Here is a 20,098-nt window from a genome sequence, read left to right on the forward strand (position 1 = left end):
TATACCTTTTTTCTTTGTTTTGCTCTAAAAAATAATAGGTATGTTTTGCAAGCCCGAGGAGGGGTGGTGGGAGCCCTGATTTGTAGCCAGTGGGCCAGCAGTCTGAGCAGCCTGGGACTCCCGACGGGGGTCTGAAGGCAGTGGGGTCTGGGGAATTGCAGAGCCGGTTGTTGGACTTGGAAAATTGCCCAGAAGGCCTCGCACACCCACGTGCAAAAGCATCAAACTGGACACAGAGCGGCTGGGCGTCTTGCTGCGTGGAAGTTAACACGTCGAGATGAATGAGTTCTTTCCCGGGCCGCCCGTGGGCACTCGGGACCCGTATCCCTCCGTGGCCACAGTGCTGACCGGCCCCTGAATCCCGTTCCACCCTCCCCCGGCCCCGCTCCGGGCGGTGACGCCCGCTGGACAACCCCGTGGGGCGCCCAGGCTGCAGGGACCCGTCCCGCCATCCCGCCTCTGCCGGCCGAGAGACTCGGGCTGACATCGTGGGCTGCGCCGTGGCGGCCTTGGGCTCCCGCAGGGAATCAGCGACGGCAGGAACAGTTTCGGGGACTGGCCGACCGCCGCGTTGCCCCACAGGGTGTGCAATGCAGGCCCAGGGGGACCAGCCATCTCCCCGTGTCCTCTCCCGTGGATGGACCCCTCTCAGGGCAACTTTGCAGCTGGTGTCAGTCCCGTCCCTAAACAGGCAGAGGATGCATTCGGTCAGCAGACACTTACTGGACACCAGTTTGTGCACCCACCGGGCTCTGTTTTATGCTCGGAAGGTGCCTCGGGGACACTGGGTTGGGGGGCAGAGAAAAACTCCCCACCCCGATGGAGCTGCCTTCCCAGGGAGGAAGCCGACCGCCGGTCGGAGGAGGAAGTGGGCGGCGTGTGGGTGACGCGCTCCGAGGGCGGGAGAGGAGACGGGGCGCGTGCGATTCTGGAGAAGCCGTTTGAAAAAGGTCCTGGAAAACACTGCATCTGAGGAGAGCCGTGGGGGCCGGGGGGCTGGGCCGTGGGCTGCTGGGAACTCGAAGCGAGTCCCAGCGATGACCACACTTCAGCGTGAAGCCTGTCCGCGTGGCTCCGGGAGAGGAAGGGCTTCAGCACAACCACACGCCCATCCTTCTCACGCAAGGGTCAGCCATCACCCCTAATTCCTTGTCACCTTCGTGCAAATTCCTCAGGGCTGTGTCTTGATCGACTTCCCGAGGCATCTTTTTACAGCTAGTCAGTTTGCACCAGGACCGAGGGGTCCACGTGTGGCACATGGACGTGTTTGGTTCGTGCACTGCAAACCTCTTTGATCTGTACGTTTTCACTCCCTGCCCTGGAAGTTCTATTCTCTTGCCGTCTGTGTGAGGAAGCAGCCAGGTTTGGGCCGATGGCTTGAGCCGTGTGCAGCCATGGGAACAGTCACTCGCGGAAGGAGCTGACTTCCCTAGAGGTGGGTGCTCAGGTTATTTCTAATCTGAGTCTCCCGAGGGTAATGCCCCACGTTCCCTGAGCGCTTACGTGTCCGGGAGCACGCGGGGGTCTGCACACCTGTCGGTGAGCTTATGTCCTGCTGTGGGGCATCTCCTGCCTCTGCCTCTTCCAGACTTTGCACGTCTCTTCCCTGGGAGCAGCGGGACCCCGTGATGCTCAGAGCAGTTCGCCACTTTCGAAGGCTCAGCGCAGCCTTGCTGGGAAGCCATCAACCTAGGGGAAGAGCCATGCCTTAGGGAGGTCCCCTACCTCCGTGTCCATGGAACAGTGTCCTGGGAACCATCTGGGGGTGTCCCAGAGGAGCCCAAGAGCCAGCCGAGAAGCTGAAAGGAAAGGACCCTTGTGAGCTACTTTTTTTTTTTCATTTTTCAATTTTATTAGGTAGAATTGTTACGATTTGACTGCACACATACACTATATTGCATGCAAATACATATACACAGTATACTGCACATATGTTTTTAAGTGTACATACAGGTACCATTCATTGTTTCTAAGAATGTTTAGAGAACTGAAAGCTACTTTGAAACTATAGCAGTCAGGGTTCTCCAACAGGGTGGAGATTTTTATTAGATAGATACATTGATGAAGGACAGACAAATGACTGATACAGAGATAGTGAGGTAGATAGAGTCAGATATGACAGAAAGATAGCTGATAGATAGATAGATAGATAGATAGATAGATAGATAGATAGATAGATAGTTGTATGGATGGATGGATGGAAGGTTGGATGGATGGATGGATGGATAGATAATAGATGATTGATAGATCATTAGGTACAGGTTTGAGAGACAGGCTACAGATTAGAAACAGGTGTGGAGACATATGGACTTACAGAAGGTGAGATACAGAGATATTCAAATAAATATATATATATAGAGAGAGAGACTTACTTACACAGTTGGCTCCCTGTATGCATAGATGCAGAAGCCACAAATATGGACGGCCAGCTGTATACATATGGAGAGTTGTCTGTGGGTGTGTATCTATACACAGAAAGAGATACATATGTGCATATGTATGTGGAGATATCTATTTGGAGAAATATATATACATGGTGACAGGTATAAATATGGAGAGATTTATTTCAGGGAATTGGCTCCTGCAGTTGTAGGGCTGGTGAGTCTGAAGTCTGTAGGGCTGGCGGGCAGGCTGCAGTCTCAGCCGGGAGCGGACACTGCCCCCTGGAGGCAGAGTTCCTCCTTCTCTGGGAAACCTGAGCGTTTGCTCTTAAGGCCTTCGCCTGATTGGACGAGGCCCACCACACACAGCGTGTCTTCTCTTTACTTCAGGTTAGTTGGTTGTGGACTTGAGTCACACCTACAAAATACCTTCCTAGCCACGCCCCTCCCCACGGGTAAGCGTTTGAATAACGGAGACTCACCTGGGTGTATGGACATAGGTACTGATACCCTGAGACGTGTCCTCCCATGGGGCCGTCCCTGCAGCCTCCAGTGGGTGCCTGCGCTCTTCCTCGGGATACCTCCCAGGGCGATGGACATCTGCCCCCAGCGACTGTGCCCCTGGCATCTGTCCGTCCCCTCAGGCTGTTCTCTGATGACACAGCTCTGCTTGGCGGGGGAATTGGGGGGGGGCTCTTATCATAGCTCATTTGTTCTGCATTTCCTGCTGACGAAACTTCAGGGAACCAAATTGTATGTCCAGGGCCTGAAGTGACCTCTCAGCTCCTGAGCTCTACTTTAGAGGCATGAAGTTCCCCTAAATTGGCCCTCCAGAAGGAAAAAAAAAAAGTCTTGATTTGTAGAACTGTGGATTCCCGTGGTGTAAATATTCTCAGCGCCACTGACATGCAGCTACCAAAGGTTTGACACAATACCCCCCACCAAAATGTTCTGGCTGGTCACAGTGGCCCCCAGAGTCAGTCCACAGTGGCCGCAGGTCACCCCTGCATCCCCAGTTCACTAAGCACTCCTGTCATTCCCATCCATCTGTCCATTCGCAAAATGTGACCCAGGAAACCTACCTCCCCATCACCTCCTACAACTCCTGGGGCCTCCAATTGCACCCTGTTCCCTCCTGGGGCCTCCAGTCCCACCCCTTTCCTTCAGGTCAAGACGTCGTTAGAAAGCAAAAGCCACCCAGAAGCCTGAGGGACCAAGCTGCCCTCCCCAGTGACCACATGTCTGCCCATTGGAGGCTGAGAGAGTGCAGGAGGGGATACCCACGGGGTGGGGGCATAACTGGAAGCACCAGAAGCACATAGAGGGGCGAGAGGGAGAAAGGAACTCGGCAGTACCAACAGCACATTCCTTCCACTTTGACCTTTTGTCCAGATGGCGGGGGGAAAATTCTGTGAACGGAAAAAAAAAAAAAATTCTGGTAACAGCTACCCAACAGCAAACAGCGGGTGCAGGACCAAGCAGATAAGACAGTGAAATAGAGATATTTTATTTTTAGGGTTGGCACTTTCTATTCCCCCTTTCTTCCCCATTCTGCCTCCCATGCCTTCCTCCCATCTGACCCTTAGCATCTATTAAGTATCGACTTCCCGCATCTAAATAGGACCCGATAGGATATTAGTCATTAACACTTTAGTATGAATTTGCAAGAACGGTCCCAGACGGCTTGCATTTTATTCTTAGGCATATGTGCTGACAGTTTTGTTCCCCATTAAAGGAATTTCAACTCAGAGGGAGGAGGGGTTGGAGATATTTTTGTTGTTCAGGAGACATGTTCAGTGGCCGTGAAATAACGCCCTGAGGAAGACCTGCTGGTGAGGTCCTCATTCGGAGGGTCAGAATCCCTCGCATACCTTCTCTCTCTGTCTGATTGATCTCTGCAGAGACCGCTCCCCTGATTGTGAGACCCCTTGACTGTGGGCCAGGGAGAGTGGGGCGTGGCCCCGCTCTGCCCTCAAGCCCAAAATCACTTTAACTAAAGCCACACGAACATACAGTATTTACTTCCAAATTACTGATACATTTGCATAGATCACACAGAACCATGACTCTTATTTCTAAAGATTAAGAAATATGCCATTTTTCCAAACTGTAAGTAACACTGTTTTCCTGAACATGTGTTTTTAAGCATCTTTTAAATTGAAGTATAGTTAATTTACAATGATTGTTACTTTGTTTTCTACAGCAGCCATTCAAAAAATATTTTCAGAAGGGAGAACACAATGAATATATTTGTGCTTCGAATTGTATACGAAAATATGATTAAAGGAATTTTAAGGGAAAAAAAGAAACAGTGTATAAACCTGAATTTAAAAATACTTTGTTGCTAAAAAAAAAAAAAATGCTAACCACCCTCTGAGGCTGCAGTGACTCATAACATCACAGACCTCCGATCACAGATCGTCCTCAAAACCACGATAATAATGAGAACGTTTGAAACAGGGCGAGAATGACCAGCATGTGACACAGTGACACAAAGTGACAAAATATTGGAGAAATGGCTCCAAAACACTTGCTCGATGCAAGATTGTCACAAACCTTCAATTAGTTAAAAACAAAAACCAAAAGGCAGTTTCTGCAGAGCGCAATAAAATAAGGTGCTTCTGTCCTGCCCCTACGTCAGGACCGACCCCCGCCTGGACGTGCTGGGGACATGCACTCACCACCCTCCCAGGGAAGCCAGGTCCTACAGGAAAGCAGACAGCTGTGGCCGGCGACCTGGGGGCTCTGGCCCCAGGAGGACGCGTGGTGAGACAGGGCCAGCGGTCCCAGCCCAGAGGGACCCGAGGACCCCGCTCCACGCAGGGTCCCGGAAATGCCTCTCCATCTGGACTCTGAGGGGGTCTCACCCCAGAGGGTTCCCGGGAGCTCTGGGGTCAGCGGGTCGCCTGAGCGGGCGTCCTGTCCCCCAGGGACACAGGACGCGGCGGCGAGGCCTCTCCATGGGGAGTAGGGACAGGGAGATAGCCGGAGAGATCCTGCTACAAAAAGAGGAACCTCAGGAGGTTGATTAAAAAAAGCCCCAAGGGGAAGGGTCCGTGCTCGAGACGGCCAGCGGGCTGGGTTGGAACACTTCCTGTCCACCGCGATGATAACAGCCAGCTGGCCACGCAATGCAGAGGAAGACGCGGCTGATAGATTATTTCTCGAGACGCCGCTTACACAAGGGCACACACAGACAGACAGAGTGCGGAGGGACAGGCTGTCGGGCTTTCTCATTCTCGCTGCCGAAGTCCGGCCTCCGGGAAGACGGCCGGCCCCCGGCGGACCCCCGCTCCCTGCCGTCGCCCTACAGAGGTGACCGCCGCCCACCCCACGCACCGGCCTTCAAGGGGTCCCGGAAAGAGTCCAGAAGGACCCACGAAGTCGCCTGACCAGTAAGTTGCCTTTGCCCCCACCTTCAGGGGGTTCACGGGAGCCGGCGGCAACGTGGGCCTGCGGTGGGAGGGGCAGCGGGACCGGGTGGGCGCATCGCTCCGGGGAGGGCAGCAGAAGGGACGGGAAGTCACGGCCCGGGGGACCGGGGACAAGGGGGAAGTGGCATCAGTGGAAGTCACGGTTTCGCTGCTGCTCGGCGAAGGCCCAGGTGGTTAAGGGGGTTCTGGCCGAGGCCCACATCGCGTGCGTGGCGCTGGGCGCTCTCATCTACGCCTGAAATGTTTCCTTTGGGGTGTCTTTAAGCAACAGAGCCATCGAGCGTTGGTCTCAGACACCGACGTGCACATACAGAACCCTCACCCCCGCCCTGGGGCCAGGTGGGGACACGGCTCTGACCCACAGACCTTTTCCTCGGCTCCGGGGGAATCCCAGAAAGGGTGTGGGTCTCCCCTGGGAAGGAAAGACATGATGCCGTCTTCACTCCATCCTGGAAAAACCAGCGAACGCGGCGAGGGATGTAAACATGGGCTCAGAACCCAGGACACGTTTGCAGCCTTCACTAGACAGCGCCAGGGTGCCGTCTGTGGCCGGCGGCCGGATAGTTGGAGATCCCGGAAGCGTGGGGACATGTCTTTGGGGACCGTAAGGAGAGGACACAGGTGTCAGATTAAGAGTCCATCAGCAGAAGCCCTCTCCTTGAGGTTTCCTTGTTTTTGGTGCAGTGAGGACACAGGGTACGTTTCGAAGCACCATCGTGGCTTAGAGATACAGATGGAGATATGTGCCGATGAATCGGTGGGGCAGGTTTGCTGAAAAATGGCAGAGGATGGAGGAGAGTGGGAGGGGATGCGGGGAAGAGACTGCAGGTGAGGTGATGCTGGTCAGAGAGAATACGGGGGACTCACCGCCCCACATGCCCCATGAAAGGTCCACCAACACGGTGCCAGACCCCGGGAGGTTGCCCAGGATTCGGGGACGAGCGCTTTCTCGGAAAGGGGTGGCCGTGGGCACGTGGACCACAAGGGAAAAGACGTGCACCCCTGGTGGAGAGAGAATGAAGGGTCACCGGACACGTCGTGCGGTCGGGGGCACCCTGAGAAGGCGGTCGGATGGAATCTGTTAAAACGGAAAAGGCCAGCCCTCGTGCTCCCGTGGAACAGCCGTGCCGTTTGCATGGCAAGCGAGGAGCCCCCTGACTTCCCCGCCGGCACTCTGTCCCCGTCCGTCCACGGCTCAAGCGTCCTGTCCCTCTGATGTGGGCAAACAGTCCAAGGTGAAGCAATCGAACAAAACGCAGCCAGTTCGGGGTTAAACGGAGTCTGCAGAAGAGGCGGGGGATCTCCAGCCCGTCTCCTGGGGTCTTGACAGCAGGATGGGGAGTTCTGATTCTGTCCACACCACCCGATGCCCGCCCTGAGGTGGTGGGGGCGGAGAGGGGGCGTCCTGAGCTCCCCAGGCTGGGCTGCGTTCCACACTCTGGCCTCTCCCGAGAGCCGGGGTCCATCTGACCCCCCGTCCTGAGGTTCCCTCCCCTTCCTGCCAGCTCCCACCTCCGGGGACCAGGCAGGAATCCGCACCCTGGTTCCCTCAGACACCGGATACCAGTGTGCGTCATTCGCTCTCAGGACTCATAACGGGGATGGGGGTGATTTGGAGGTGAGGGCGGGTCTTGGACACTCACACAGCATCTTCCATTGTTTTCCTGACCGCTCTGCTGCACGAATCAGCTGCTACACAGAATAAAGGCCCCCAGATGGGGGGCCGCGGAGGGGGGCCCTAAACATCACACATTTATTCCCTCCCAGTCCTGGAGGCAGGAATCTGAGGTCAAGGTGTGAGCAGGGCTTGTTCCTCTGAAAATTCGTTAGAAACTTCATCACTGGGCAGGGATTCACGCCTTGGTTCCCTCTGACTTTCTCCAAACCTTTTGTGACCTTTTGGGGCTTCCTTTGGGGCCCCACGGGGTTCCCTGTCCTCGGCCTGGCAGGCCGTATTTGCTGCATTGCATGCTATGAACTTACTCCTTTAAAACAGAGCTCAGGACTTCCCTGTCCTGCCCCAACATGGTTGGGAAAGGTTTCAGCAACAGCTATCTGTGGGAGCTCTGACGCTTGAGAATCCTAAAAGGATCCCGGAGTCATCTTCCCATAAGTGGCTTCCCCCACCCAGAAGTCCCAAACCCCTTTTCCTTTGTTGAGCTTAAGAGGAAATATAAACCTCAACTATCTGGCCACCCCCTTGAACTACATTTTTCCTTTGCGAACGCCCATGCGTACATATGTAATTAAAGCTGGCTTTTCTGCTAATCTGTCTTTGTTATCAGTTTAATTTGCATGCACCAGTCACCGAATCTAAGAGGGTAGAAGATGGAAAGATTTTTTTTTCCCTGCCCTACAACCTCTGCTCTCCAATTCTCCCTTTCCCCAGCCTCCTCCCTCAGTCTGTCGCACCAGGGAAGACTTCCTGCTCACTAATGAGACACAGAGCAAAAAGGAGGCTACCTGGCTCCCCCCGGGAAAGAGATCAATTTGATTCTGATCACAAGAGGTTGGCCACTGTCTCCCAAAAGGAGCACAAAGGCTGAAATCCTGAGGGTCCTGGCACCCCATATTGTCAGTGGCCCCCGTGTGCTGTTAGCTCCTCCCAAAAAAGGGGTTCCATTCTCAGCCAGGTTGCCTGCAGCCTCACTTCCAGGGACAGTGCAGCCAGCCCAGTTTGTCCCCATCTCTCTGTGTTCAGCCCTTGCTGATCTGAAGAGTCATGAAGATATTAGAAAAAAAAAAAATCTGCTCAAATGTACAAAACCTTGCCCTCCAATCACCAAACACAAAAAGAGATTCCACTAGAATATTTTAGATTCTTTTATGCTTTTTTTTTTTTTTCTTTTTTGCTTCCCTGGTTAGAGGAATAGTTTTCTCAAAGGGGAGGTAACTGTCTGGGAGTCAGTTGACTCTGGGATCCAGCTTCTTGCAATGAAAAGCCAGGCAGAAGCAGAGCGGGGGCCTCGGCCACTTCTCAGGGAGAGAGAGAGGTGCACATCCTGCCTCCGAGTCTGGAAGCAGCAGCTTCTGTTCCATGCAAGGCAGGACTCCCGCCCAGTCAGATAGGGGTGAACAGCAGGAACCTGATCCTCTGATCTTCAACCCCGGGCAGGGTCTGTCCAGGGCAGAGCAGTTGAGTCTTCCATGCTGGGAGGACAGAGGGAATGTTGGGTCAGTGGGTTCCCTGGGTCCCTGAGAATTGGAGTTAGTCCCATGGCCAGTTCTTGATGTTGAGATCCAGTGGTCTACACCCCAAACACTATGGACTGTCCTTGGCCACACTGTCCACCAAAAGTCTTTGTGCCAAGGTCACACATGACCTCCGTCCAGATCTCCATGGAGCCTCCCAGCTTTTCCTGCACCTGGCCTCCAAGTGGCTTCATCCAGGTGGCAGCCTCACCTCACAAGGCTCCCTTCCCCTCAGCTTCTGCAGCTTAGCTGGCTCTCCAGCTCTCAGATGATTCCCAGGACTCTGTTCCATGGGCACTGAGAAAGGGGACCTCCTTAAGCCATGGTTCTTCCCCTAGGTTGATGTCTGGGGGTGTCCCTACCTGCAGGGGCATTTGTGAGTAGAAGAAAATGACAGAAGCAAAGTACTTGGCTCATGGCCAGGCGGAGTTGCCTCATACTCCAAAGTAGCTGCAGTGGACCAGTGTGCTCATCACACATCCCTTTTTCTTTTCACTGAGGGCCTCGCCTCTCCTGCCCTCAATGATCACTTAGAAGAAGATCAATTTTAAATAATCTTAATACCAACTCTGGGGTTCTAAGTGGGTCCCTACATATGCCTCTCTGCAGTGAGAACGTGGACCAGTTATGGCCTGTGGAAGTAACACGCAGGGAGGAGCCAGAAACTGTTTCTTCAATCGCAGTTTGTTGAAAGTTGTCATTATAAATGTGCATAAAGTTGACGGACGCTTTGGAGGGAATTTCAAGCAGAATTTAAAAGGTGATCCTGCTATACAGCACAGGGAACTATGTTCAATATCTTGTGATAACCTAAGATGGAAAAGAATCTGAAAAAGAACATATATATATATATATTATATATATATTATATATATATATCTGAATTACTTTGTTATACACCTGAAACTAGCAGAACTTTGTAAATCAACTGTACTTCACTTAAAAATTTTAATTGAAAGGTAATAGAGTCATGAAGCTATTAGAAGAAAGGTGAGGCTTTCAGTGAAAAGAAGAAAGAATGTGTGGTGAGGATGCTGGTCCACAGCAGCCACTTTGGGATATGAGGCAACAACTCTAGTCCTGAGGCTAGTGCCTCAGGCCTGCCATTTTCCTCTACTCACAAAGGCCCCAGCAGGTCAATCCTTAGTCCAGGTGACTCCCTGGGGGTTGTGCTAAGAAAGAAGTGCTCCTGCCTTGGTTGGACTGACTTCTGAGCTGGTGTTTCCTCTTTGGAAGTTTAGGTCCAGCTGTGGGGCAGCAGCATGGCAGTCCTGTTAGCTTTCATAAGCCTCCTCCTGGTGCCTCTGAACCCAGCATGCTTCACAGACCCAGGTAAGTGCCAGCAAGTCCTCCAACGCTGGGGTCCATGACATGGTGTGGCTGCTGTTCCCCTAACACTTGAAGGGACAAAAGCTCCTGTGACCTGGGGCACCAGCCTCCCCCCAACCCCACAAGGGGAAGGGATCTCCTTGCAAATCAGACCAGAAGCAGATGAGTTTCTCCTCCAGCAGAATCAGGGGCTCAAAGGTGAGAAGAGGTCCTACCACCCCAGCCCCAAACCCCAAACCCCAAACCCAGCTAGGGTGGGTGTCAGATCTTCAGCCTGTATCAGGGAAAAGTCATCGAGGACAAAATCTCCCGATGACCCGGGAAACCTCTCTGTGATGGTGGAAGAGAAAGAAAATAGCTGTGTGGAATGAGCACAGGCGAGATGTGCGCCACGCACAGCCCAGTAAAGAGGTTGCACAGACAGAAAGCACTCTCACCTGGTAATGGAGCGAAGTGGGTCCAACCCGTTACCTCTGGTGGCTTTGCACTTTGGAGCCAGAGTCCAGATGCCTCTGGGCCCTTTCCTCCCAGGAGAGTGGGAGACGGGCGCTCCCTTCTTGGATGGTCACACGTCAGACATGCTCCAAGTCCTGGAGGAAACATTCTGGATGGTGAGCCTGGCCAGAGGCTTAGTAGGCATTTAACGGATGTGTGTATACACTTGAAAAGGACACAGAGAGAAAATGAAAGAAAAGAGAAAAGGTGAGGTGGGTGGTGGCAGGCATGTCCTGACAGGTGAGGTAGGGCAGGTAGGTGGGTGCCCTGAATCACGTCCACCACTAGCGACCCCAGCTCAGAGGGGACACCTAGGGAGAGACCCTTCAGCGGTCCCCTCCCCCATCCTGAGTGCTCAATTAACTGAAGCTGCTCAGTTAAACCAACACAGAATGCCCCACCTTGCATCCCCGCCAGCCACACACAGAGGGTTCCGGTTTGTCCACATCCTCTCCAACAATTATCTTCTGTTTTTGTTTTTTTAACTATTGTTGTAGGGAGCCTCACTGGGATGAAGTGGCATCTCATCGAGGTTTAGATTTGCCTTTTTCTGATGACCATCTTTTCACGGGCTCATAAATGCCACTGAGTTGTTCAGCTGGAAATAGCTACTTTCAGAGAAAGACAAATACTGTATAATATCGCTTACACGTGGAACCTAAAGAAAAAACGACAAACTAGTCAATATTCCAAACCAGAAACAGACTGACAGATACAGAGAACAAACAAATGGTGACCAGTGGGGAGAGGGAAGGGGGCGGGGCAAGGTTGGGGGAAGGAGCTAAGAGGTACAAACTGTATGTGTAAAATAAATAAGCTACAAGGATGCATTGTACGACACGGGGAATGCAGCCCACATTTTACAATAACCATAAATGGAGCATAACCTTTAAAACCTGTGAACCACTGTATTGTACACCTGAGACCTACATGATATTAGACAACTATACTTCAATTAAAAATTAAACTAAATTAAATTAAACGGCTAATTATATGTTACACTAATCTGGCCTCGATAAAGAAAAAGCAAAAACAAACAAACAAAAAAACCCCACAGCAACCCACCCCTGATGCCTGCAAAATTTCTCCCCTCGACTGTAACTATAATGTCACTGGCGGTGGGGGGAAGGTGTTCCAATTCTTGCTAACTGTTTGGTTTTTGGTTTTTTGTGTTTTAAATTACAGCACAGGAGAAGGTGTCTCCTATTATAAACCTGAAGCTAGGTTCAAGGAAAAAAATGTTAACCTGGAATTCCAGGAGAAACGTGACTTGGCAAGAATGTACAATAGACGCCCCCCTTGATCCTCCCATCAGCCAAACCCCACAGGTGAGTGCTCACGGCTCCTGCCCTGTGATTTTGCTCTTTGTAACTCATGAATTTCCCTGCAAAATGCCTCCTGAGTTTCCCTCTCTGACTATTCCTGTTGGAGAGGGGAAAAAAAAATTCCCTCCATCTTCTTAGGCGCTGTGAAAGGGGCATGCAAATTAAATAGGCAAAAGCCAGATTAACAGGAGAAAAAGCATCTGGTGTTGTTCATATTTTTAATTTTTGTGTACACGAAGCTTCACAGGAAAGAAGTGAAAACCCAAAGAGGGGGTCAGACTGGGAAATTTATGTGCCCTTTTAACAAATTGCGGAGAAGTGATTAGACAAAAGAGAGGAGATTTGGGCTTCGGAGGCTGATAAATCTGTGGGGACATGACTAGGAATATATGGGGAACTGATGGAAGATAAAGGTTATTTTATAAGCTCTGTGTAGGCAGCCTCATCTCGGGACCGGTTCTCCACCTCAGCGGTAAAGGTCACTCTCCTCAATCTGACACAGGAGAGAAGGAGTGTTTGTGCCGTCTTCACAAAGGGGAATCAGTGCCTGCTTTTGAGCAGATCAGGGGAGGGCAAGAACTCTTTCTGCCCCTCAACTGCCCTCACCTCAAAATAATCCTTATGCAAAGTGCCGTCTTTTAGGGTCACAAATCCAAGTATGGGGTGGTCCTCTTCATTCTACTTCTGTAGACCCGTGTTGGGGGGGTAGGGCAGGCGGGTAAAATTTGCACATTAACTCTTTTGTATGAGAACGAATACAATGGCTGTCTTTTCTGCACCTGATTTTATTTTGATTTCTCGCCTTCCAGAAGGGAGGAAGGGGAAGGATGTGAATTTGCCAAATTAAATGGACTTCCCCCTCCTTCAACTTTAAAACAGTTTCCTGGATTCATCCTGTCTCATTGGGCTCCATGCATTCACTCGTCACCTAGTTCACATACTTCTGCTTCTCTTGTTTGGTTTTGAGGATGTCAAGGAGGAAAGACTTGTCCTCTATACTGTTGTGTTCTGCTCCTGGGGGCCTGCGAATTAAACTGATCAAAGACAGACTCACAGGAGGAGGTGGGGGGGGAGTGTGTCCTTATGCATCTGGAAGCTTACAAAAGAAGTCGCTTGATAAATGGTTGAAGTTAGGGACTTCTAAATCTAACTAGGAGGGAAAAGGGAGGAGGGAGACTAGGTCTACATGGGAAGAAAATGAGTTTCTAGAAGACTGAAATGAACGGGAGCTAAGAAATCTTGTGAGAATGTTTGTTCATGGAGATGTGAGTGGACTTTCATTCTTCTTCATGGCCAGCAAAGTGCCCCCAAGAGGAGATTTATGGTAGGTTGACCCTCGGTCTCCTTCATGGGATAAAAGCCACACCAAAGAGGAGATTTATGGCTGTCTCATTTTCCAGAAGTTTCTGCTTTTAGGCAGATAAAGAAGGTCCAGGAGGCTTCTTTCTGCACCTGTTGAATCCAAATAGTTTCAGCTTAAGATAATTATAATCTTTTTTGGGGGGTGGGGGGAAATCAGGTTTATTTATTTATTTATTCTTACAGGAGGTACTGGGGATTGAACCCAGGACCTCATGCATGCTAAGCATGCTCTCTACCACTTCAGCTCTATCCTGTCCCAGCTTCAGATAATTTTGACACCAATTCTGGGGTTCCCAGTGGGTCCGCACAGGAGGTGGGTGATGCTCTGGGCAGGGGGCTTCGGGGGAATCCGTCAGTGTCTGCAGAATAACATGGGTAAGAATCCTGCCCCTCCTCCCACCGCTGGGGCGCTTTTAGTCCCTCAGATCTCATCCACGCCATGGAAATGAGGACTTTGAGAGACCCCTTGTGGGTGGTACATCAAACTGGTGAATGCCACAATATGGAGATTCAGACATCCCTAGGAAAAGGTCATAGGACAGAATCAAACTATGGGCTGTGTTCATGAACCCCACATGGATACATTTTTTCTGATTTTGCTCGCTTCGAGGTCACAAGAACAGCTCTGGCACACAAGCCTCTGTAGGGGAAGGAAACAGGCTTTTTTCCCCCCCCCCGTCTACACATCTTGGGTTTCCTGGCTGGGGCCCTGCACATTAACAAAAGACAGAGTAACACGAGGAAAAGCAAAAGAATGTTTGTTAACAGGTGCACGGGCAGGAGCACTCAGACGTGAGTCACCCCAAGGAAAGGGCTGGTTAAGCACGGCCATGTTTAAAATCCTAACAGGAGGACGAGGACTCTGTAGAGAGATGTCAGGATGAAAGAAAACAACTTTGAGGTTTTAGGGGTGGGAAATGTCTAGGCTGATTGTCTCTGGAGATGAACTTCTGTAGGGGGGGATCCCCTTTGCAAATGTGTGTCCTCCTTCTAGGCAAATGGGGGAAGGCAGGGAGCATTTCTTGTGTTTTTTCTTTTCTTTTATTTTTTTCAAGGTGAACTTAATTTTGAGGGGTTTACTTGGGGGGCTGGCAAATAGGTTTATTTATTTGGTGGAAGGACTGGGGATTGAACCCAGGACCTCGTGCATGCTAAGCACGCACTCTACCCCTAAGCTATACCCTCCCCCTGCCCCGTGTGTTTTCTTAATGGCCTTCAACTCCAAACAATCCTGCTAGCTCTCCTATGGTTCGTATGGGAAACCATGCAAGAACCAAGTGGTGTTCTACTCCCCCGAAGAGGAAGAGGCAGGAAGCAACGCTTTGATGCGCGGGGAGAGGGCTCTGGGAGACTCAGCTGTAGGTCACAACGCACCTGTGCTTTTAAAAAAACAATGAGATAAAAAAAAAAATTGTATTTACGAAAAAAACATGAATATATTATTTACCTGCTTAAAACCCGCTTCTTAGAGAAAGATGCCTAAATTCCCAAGGTGGCCTCGCTGTCCCTTAAGTGATGTTCAGCCTCCTCTCCCGTCCCCGCCCACCGGGACCCCGCTCAGCCCCGCGTCCCGGGGAGGCCCCTTCCTGCTGGATGGCTGACATGGCGGAGAGGTGGTCTTGCTGGCCAAGACTTTTGAAGTGGCCGCTTCCCCGAGTGGTCTCAGAGGTGCCCCTCTGGTCACCATGAGTGGACAGGGAGCTGCAGAAAATACAGAAGCAGGACCACAGGGCAGAGAAGGGGAGGAGGGGGCATGGGGCCATAGGAAATGGGGGCTGAGAAGGTCCCTTGGTCCCCTGCAAAGGGGCTCCGTTGATGCCCTTGGAGTGAAGAGCTCCCTGTCTCCACCCAGGAGCTCCCTTCCAGCCCTGGCCTTCCCGGTAAGAATGGGGTTCCATATTTTTCCTCTTGAGTCGTTTCAGAACGTCTGTCCCCGGCTGTGTTACCAAGTGCACGGTCAGTATCTGGCACGTGGCGCTGGGTTGGGGGCTGTCAGTGTTCCTCAGATCCCTGCCAGGACCCCCCTTTTCTGGTTCCTCATTTCATCCCGGTCCAAGGAGGAATTTTCAGGAGAGATAATATAGTGAAAAATAAAATGTGTCCTTCAGAGAAGCCCTGCACAGGTGGATGGACCTTGAACACAGGATGCTCCATGAGAGAGAAGCAGACACAGAGGGACACATACAATAAAAATTAAACAATTTGGGGGGGGGGCGCTAAAGCACAGAGCAAAATACAGATAAATATGCAAACACATGCATTAAATAAAATCACCTGCCAACCCAGCAGACAGTTGTATCACTGAATCAGCCTAAGAGATTTCAGAGACTACCCTCCTCGGTAGGGCCGGGCAGACAGAACCGCACGTGTCGCTTGTGTGCACCCAAAGGACAAATACAAATTCGAGCATCTTCTCAAGGAGCAGGAAGTTACATCGTGGAACCAAACTCCCGCAGAGACAGGAGGCAGGACCTCCCCGCCCCCTTCCTTAGGTTCATTTAGAGAAGAGGCTCCGGGGTGGGGGGTGGGGGCCCAGACGGACCCTCCTGGGATACAGGCACTGGCGGGGGCTGGGGAGGTGTTGGGAGGGTCCCTTCAGCTTTTAAAGAGATTCAGCCACTCCCCGGGGAGGCTGTACACTTGTCCGTTTTCTAAAGTAAATGCTAAAGAAAAAAGGGAGGGGGTGTTTTTCTTAGGAAAACTTAATTTTTTTTTTTAAGATTTGTCTTCACCCTTTTAACGCACAGGTGGGATGTTTCTGTGAGTCCTTGCAGGCCTCACAAGGTCTCGGTCAGGAACACGCCCCGCTGGGGCTTCATTAGACCCTGTTTTGAAAGTTTCCCCTAAAAAATCTGCATGGGTTGCCCCAGGGCTGGCTCCTGCTGGGTGCTTTAGGGCCATCCATCAGCCCGATTTTTATGTAAATCACAGATTTTCCTGCCTGAATCTAAGGGAGTCTTTGTTGTTTTCTGTGTAACTCTGAAAGTTTTCCTTTTAGCAAGAGCTTCCTTCCAGCTAACTCCGCCGTTTCCTGCTTCATGATATCCTTGTTTCAAAATGGCAGTTTTCTTTTCTTTCAGGATTTCCCAGCAACAGTTTGTTTTTTGTGTATTTTTTTTCCTGGAGCAAATCCTTTTTTCACAAGAATGTTTCTATAGAAATGGAAAGAGAATGTGATCTATCTCTAGGGAAAAACAAAAATTCCCCATTCATTTCCACAACTGGATTATTTCCACGTGGCTGGGATACTATGGGAATCTGTGATTTTCCCGTTACTGGGAGCTTCCAGAATCCCCCTCCAGAAATGACGCTAGAGGGCAGTTTCCTGAGTACAGGCGGGGCTGGACACCACAAAACTTGTCTCCCCCACTGTCCCCATCCCACAGTGGTCTTCGGCATTGTTGGCAAAATAGAATGCCCTACCAAGCCACGAAATCCCTCCACAAAGCTGCAAGAGGTAGGAAGCTGTTGTATTACTAAGGGTGCCTTAAACCTGTGGAAATAAACAAAGACCACCCAAATGAGGAGAGGCAGAGGCTGGTTATTGAAAGCTTGCTCTCACAATGGGTCGGCCACCATCGCTTGTGTTTGGCAGAGCCTCCAAGGCAGATGGAGGACTGGGAACGCCTCCTAGTGGTGCAGCAGAGGTAAAACACTTTCCATCTATACTCTTAGGTACAGTCATCAGGGCCCTGCAAATTAAGACTGACAAAAGACAGATTAACTGGAGAAAAGGCAGACAAATTTTATATGTGTTTAGATATTTTACATGGCATGGGGTGGGGGGCTTCATACAGAGAAGAAAATACCCCCAGAGAAGCAGGGAGGCCTTAGAGTTCATATACAATTTTTAAGAAAGAGCAATAAGTGGGGAGATTAAGGCAAAGGAAGCAGCTGTGGGCCGGAGGGGTTGGTTGTTAGGCTTCCAAGGGCAGCAAATTGTGGGAAGAAAACATGTGAGAGAAAGTCACGGAAGACAAGGATGCCTGTGGAGGTCCATTTCGGTGCTGACTCTGTCTTCTCTGTGGTCATACCATTTCCCTGGATAGGGGATTCATGGCAGTCTTGATTTCTCAGAAGTCTCTTTTTACTCAGATGATAGGAGCTCCAAAAGCTTCTTTCTGCATCGGTTGATTCTCAGTAGCTTCTAGCTAAGAGTAATCCTTCTGTCAAGTTGAAGGCGGGACACATTTAGAGACCATATCGGTTGGTTATTAAGTCCTGCCCGTTAGAGGCTGATTGTTGCAGGAGTTACTGTTAACCTCCTGGGTCGTCATAGCAACCTGGCTTCCTGTGAGCGTCTCGGGCAGGCTGACCTTCTGGGCTGGTTATTGTCAACAAGGGGTTGATTTTGTCACTGAATCCAAGTTCCTGTGCCAAACAGTACGGTGAGGCCAAACAAACGGAAACATCAGAGTCTGGAGCAGAGAAAGGTTTATGGCAGGACCCCGCCAGGGGAAGGGGTGGCTCTTGCTTAAAAGCCCCAAACTCCCCATGGTTTGAGGGGAGACATTTCTAATAGGCAAAATGTGGGGTGGGGGCTGCAGGGGTGTGACTTGTCTTCTGATGGGCCGGTGGGGAGGCACCAGGACGGGGCTCCAGGAATCCTGGGCTCAGCCTGAAGGCGCCATCCTCCACCTGGGCGGGGGCCTCAGTTCCTTCAGGAGAACTCGGATGCATTGTTCTGGATGTGCCTTGAGGGGGAAGCAGGACCCTCCCCAAGGCTGCACTCTTGTTCCCTGAATGACCTTCCTTTGTTTCTGTGTACCCTCCCTTCCCTGGTTAATCACTGTTTGAATCTGTCCTTTTGGAACTCAGGGAAGGTCCAGGAGGCTGAAACCTTTTTCCTACAAACAAGAATCGGGGATGCGGAAAGACTTTTGAGCAAGTAGCAAGCAGGGTCCTGCTCAGTTTCAACAGGACGTCCACCCCAGGCATTTGGCTAAGAGATTGCACAGATTGAAAAACTGGTACCCTTTTCCGTAACTACGTGAACACAAGCCCTTGCTTTCCTGTTCCAGGATAAAGTCACTGTTAGCTTTCTTGTATCTTCATGATGGGAGGTCCATTCTGCAATGAATCAGGGGACAGCTGAGGTCAGGCCCACCTCCTCCTGGACCACCCCGTTGGAGACGAGGCCTCATCTTCCTTCCCAGCGCTGGTTCCGTGGGATGCCCCCAGGTCCTGGAGAACCAGGAATGCCCCCAGGTCCTGGAGGGCTCGTGCCTGAGTGGTGACACTGGTCAGCAATTTGTTTAGTATTTGGTCTTACACACCATGCAGAGCTGTCCATCCAGGCAGCCTGGAGTTGAGAGAGGTCCAGGGTGAGATTGAGGACACCCAGGGCCAAGTGGGGCTTCTATCTGGGGCTGTTGTGAGGAGTTTTGGGGAGAAGGCAAAGGTGACCAGAGTCCAGTTCATCCCTCATGGTACAGATGGGACCTGTTCTCCACCCAAATGTCTGTGTCCCCCCAAAATTCCTATCTTGAAACTATGAGATAAAATTCATATTTTATGGCAAGACAAAAATAAATTAAACAAAATTTTCCACACAATTTAAAATTATGCATTAACCAGACCTCCCCCGTAGGCAGGAACCCCTGCTCAACCCTCAAGAGCGACCTTCTCCCAGCATCAACAAGACAGCTCCTTAAAGAGAACGTTCCTTCTGGAGCTTGTAAGGGGTCACATGACCCACCAGGATGACGCTTAGACCTGGATTCTGTAAACTGTCAATAATACGTCATTTGAAGCACAGCCCTCTGTGTCAAAAAAAATTATATAACTGAGCCTTGATTTCTAATGAGCGGAAAAGATCTCAGACCTTTGTGAGATGCTTTTCCTGGGTTATGATCCCCAAATCTGGCTCGAATGAAATTTTCCACCTCTTTCTTAGATCGACTGATTAATTTTTCATCAACAAAACCTAACCTCCAATGTGACGGTGTTAGGGAATGGGGCCTCTGGGATGGTGACTGGGTCAGGAGGGCAGTCATGAACCCTCTTAGGTTTTGTCCTGGGGGCATGCAAATTAAACTGACAACTGACAGATAAATGGGATTAAGGTACTTAAAAAGGAGACCCCAGAGAGCTCCCACAACCCTTCCTACAGCCACAGGAGGACACACGGGGGTCTATGAACCAGGACGTGGGCCCTCCCTCACCAGGCACTGAATCAGCCAGCATCTTGATCTCAGAGCCCCGCAATCCCACTCTCGGGTATATATCCACAAAACTCAGTCATTTGAAAAGATACATGCCCCTCACTGTTCATAGCAGCACTAATTACAATAGATACAGAGAACAGACTAGTGGGTGACCAGTGGGGAGAGGGAAGGGGGAGGGGCAGGGGCAGGGGAGTCAGAGGAACAAATTATTAGGTATAAAATAAATAAGGATGCACTGTACAACGCAGGGGACGCAGCCAATATTTTGTAATAACTGTCAATGGAAAATAACCTTTAAAAATTGTGGATCATCGTACTGTGCACCTATAACTTACATAACAGTGTCCATTGACTCTACTTCGATAAAAAGAAGGGGGTCGTGGTCAGGGCCCCCTCCCCCCACCTCTTAGAAC

At 50.8% G+C, this 20,098-nt stretch overlaps 1 protein-coding gene and 1 long non-coding RNA gene across 7 annotated transcripts in view; one reads left to right on the forward strand and one right to left on the reverse strand.

Annotated features, from left to right (window-relative positions):
* Positions 1 to 63: 63 nt before the first annotated feature.
* LOC105079526 (uncharacterized) lies at positions 64 to 5,198 on the reverse strand. Its single transcript, XR_012504894.1, has 3 exons — positions 5,063 to 5,198; positions 2,373 to 3,790; positions 64 to 1,689 (listed from the first exon to the last, which is right to left on the reverse strand). It is a non-coding gene; the product is annotated as an uncharacterized LOC105079526 (long non-coding RNA).
* LOC105079512 (granulocyte-macrophage colony-stimulating factor receptor subunit alpha) overlaps positions 5,198 to 20,098 on the forward strand; it is a 25,609-nt gene continuing 10,708 nt past the window's right edge. For 5 of the 6 annotated variants that reach the window (XM_010968267.3, XM_045505276.2, XM_045505275.2 and 2 more), the window contains exons 1-3: positions 5,198 to 5,776; positions 10,249 to 10,339; positions 12,017 to 12,159. In XM_010968267.3, coding sequence (XP_010966569.2) covers positions 10,270 to 10,339; positions 12,017 to 12,159 — 213 coding nt within the window. In that variant the 5' untranslated portion in view covers positions 5,198 to 5,776; positions 10,249 to 10,269. Of the gene's footprint in view, positions 5,777 to 10,243; positions 10,340 to 12,016; positions 12,160 to 20,098 lie in introns of all 6 variants that reach the window. The other variant, XM_045505274.2, reaches the window with a different exon arrangement.

Source organism: Camelus bactrianus, chromosome X (assembly GCF_048773025.1).
Source record: "Camelus bactrianus isolate YW-2024 breed Bactrian camel chromosome X, ASM4877302v1, whole genome shotgun sequence".
NCBI classification, from domain to species: Eukaryota; Metazoa; Chordata; class Mammalia; order Artiodactyla; family Camelidae; genus Camelus; species Camelus bactrianus.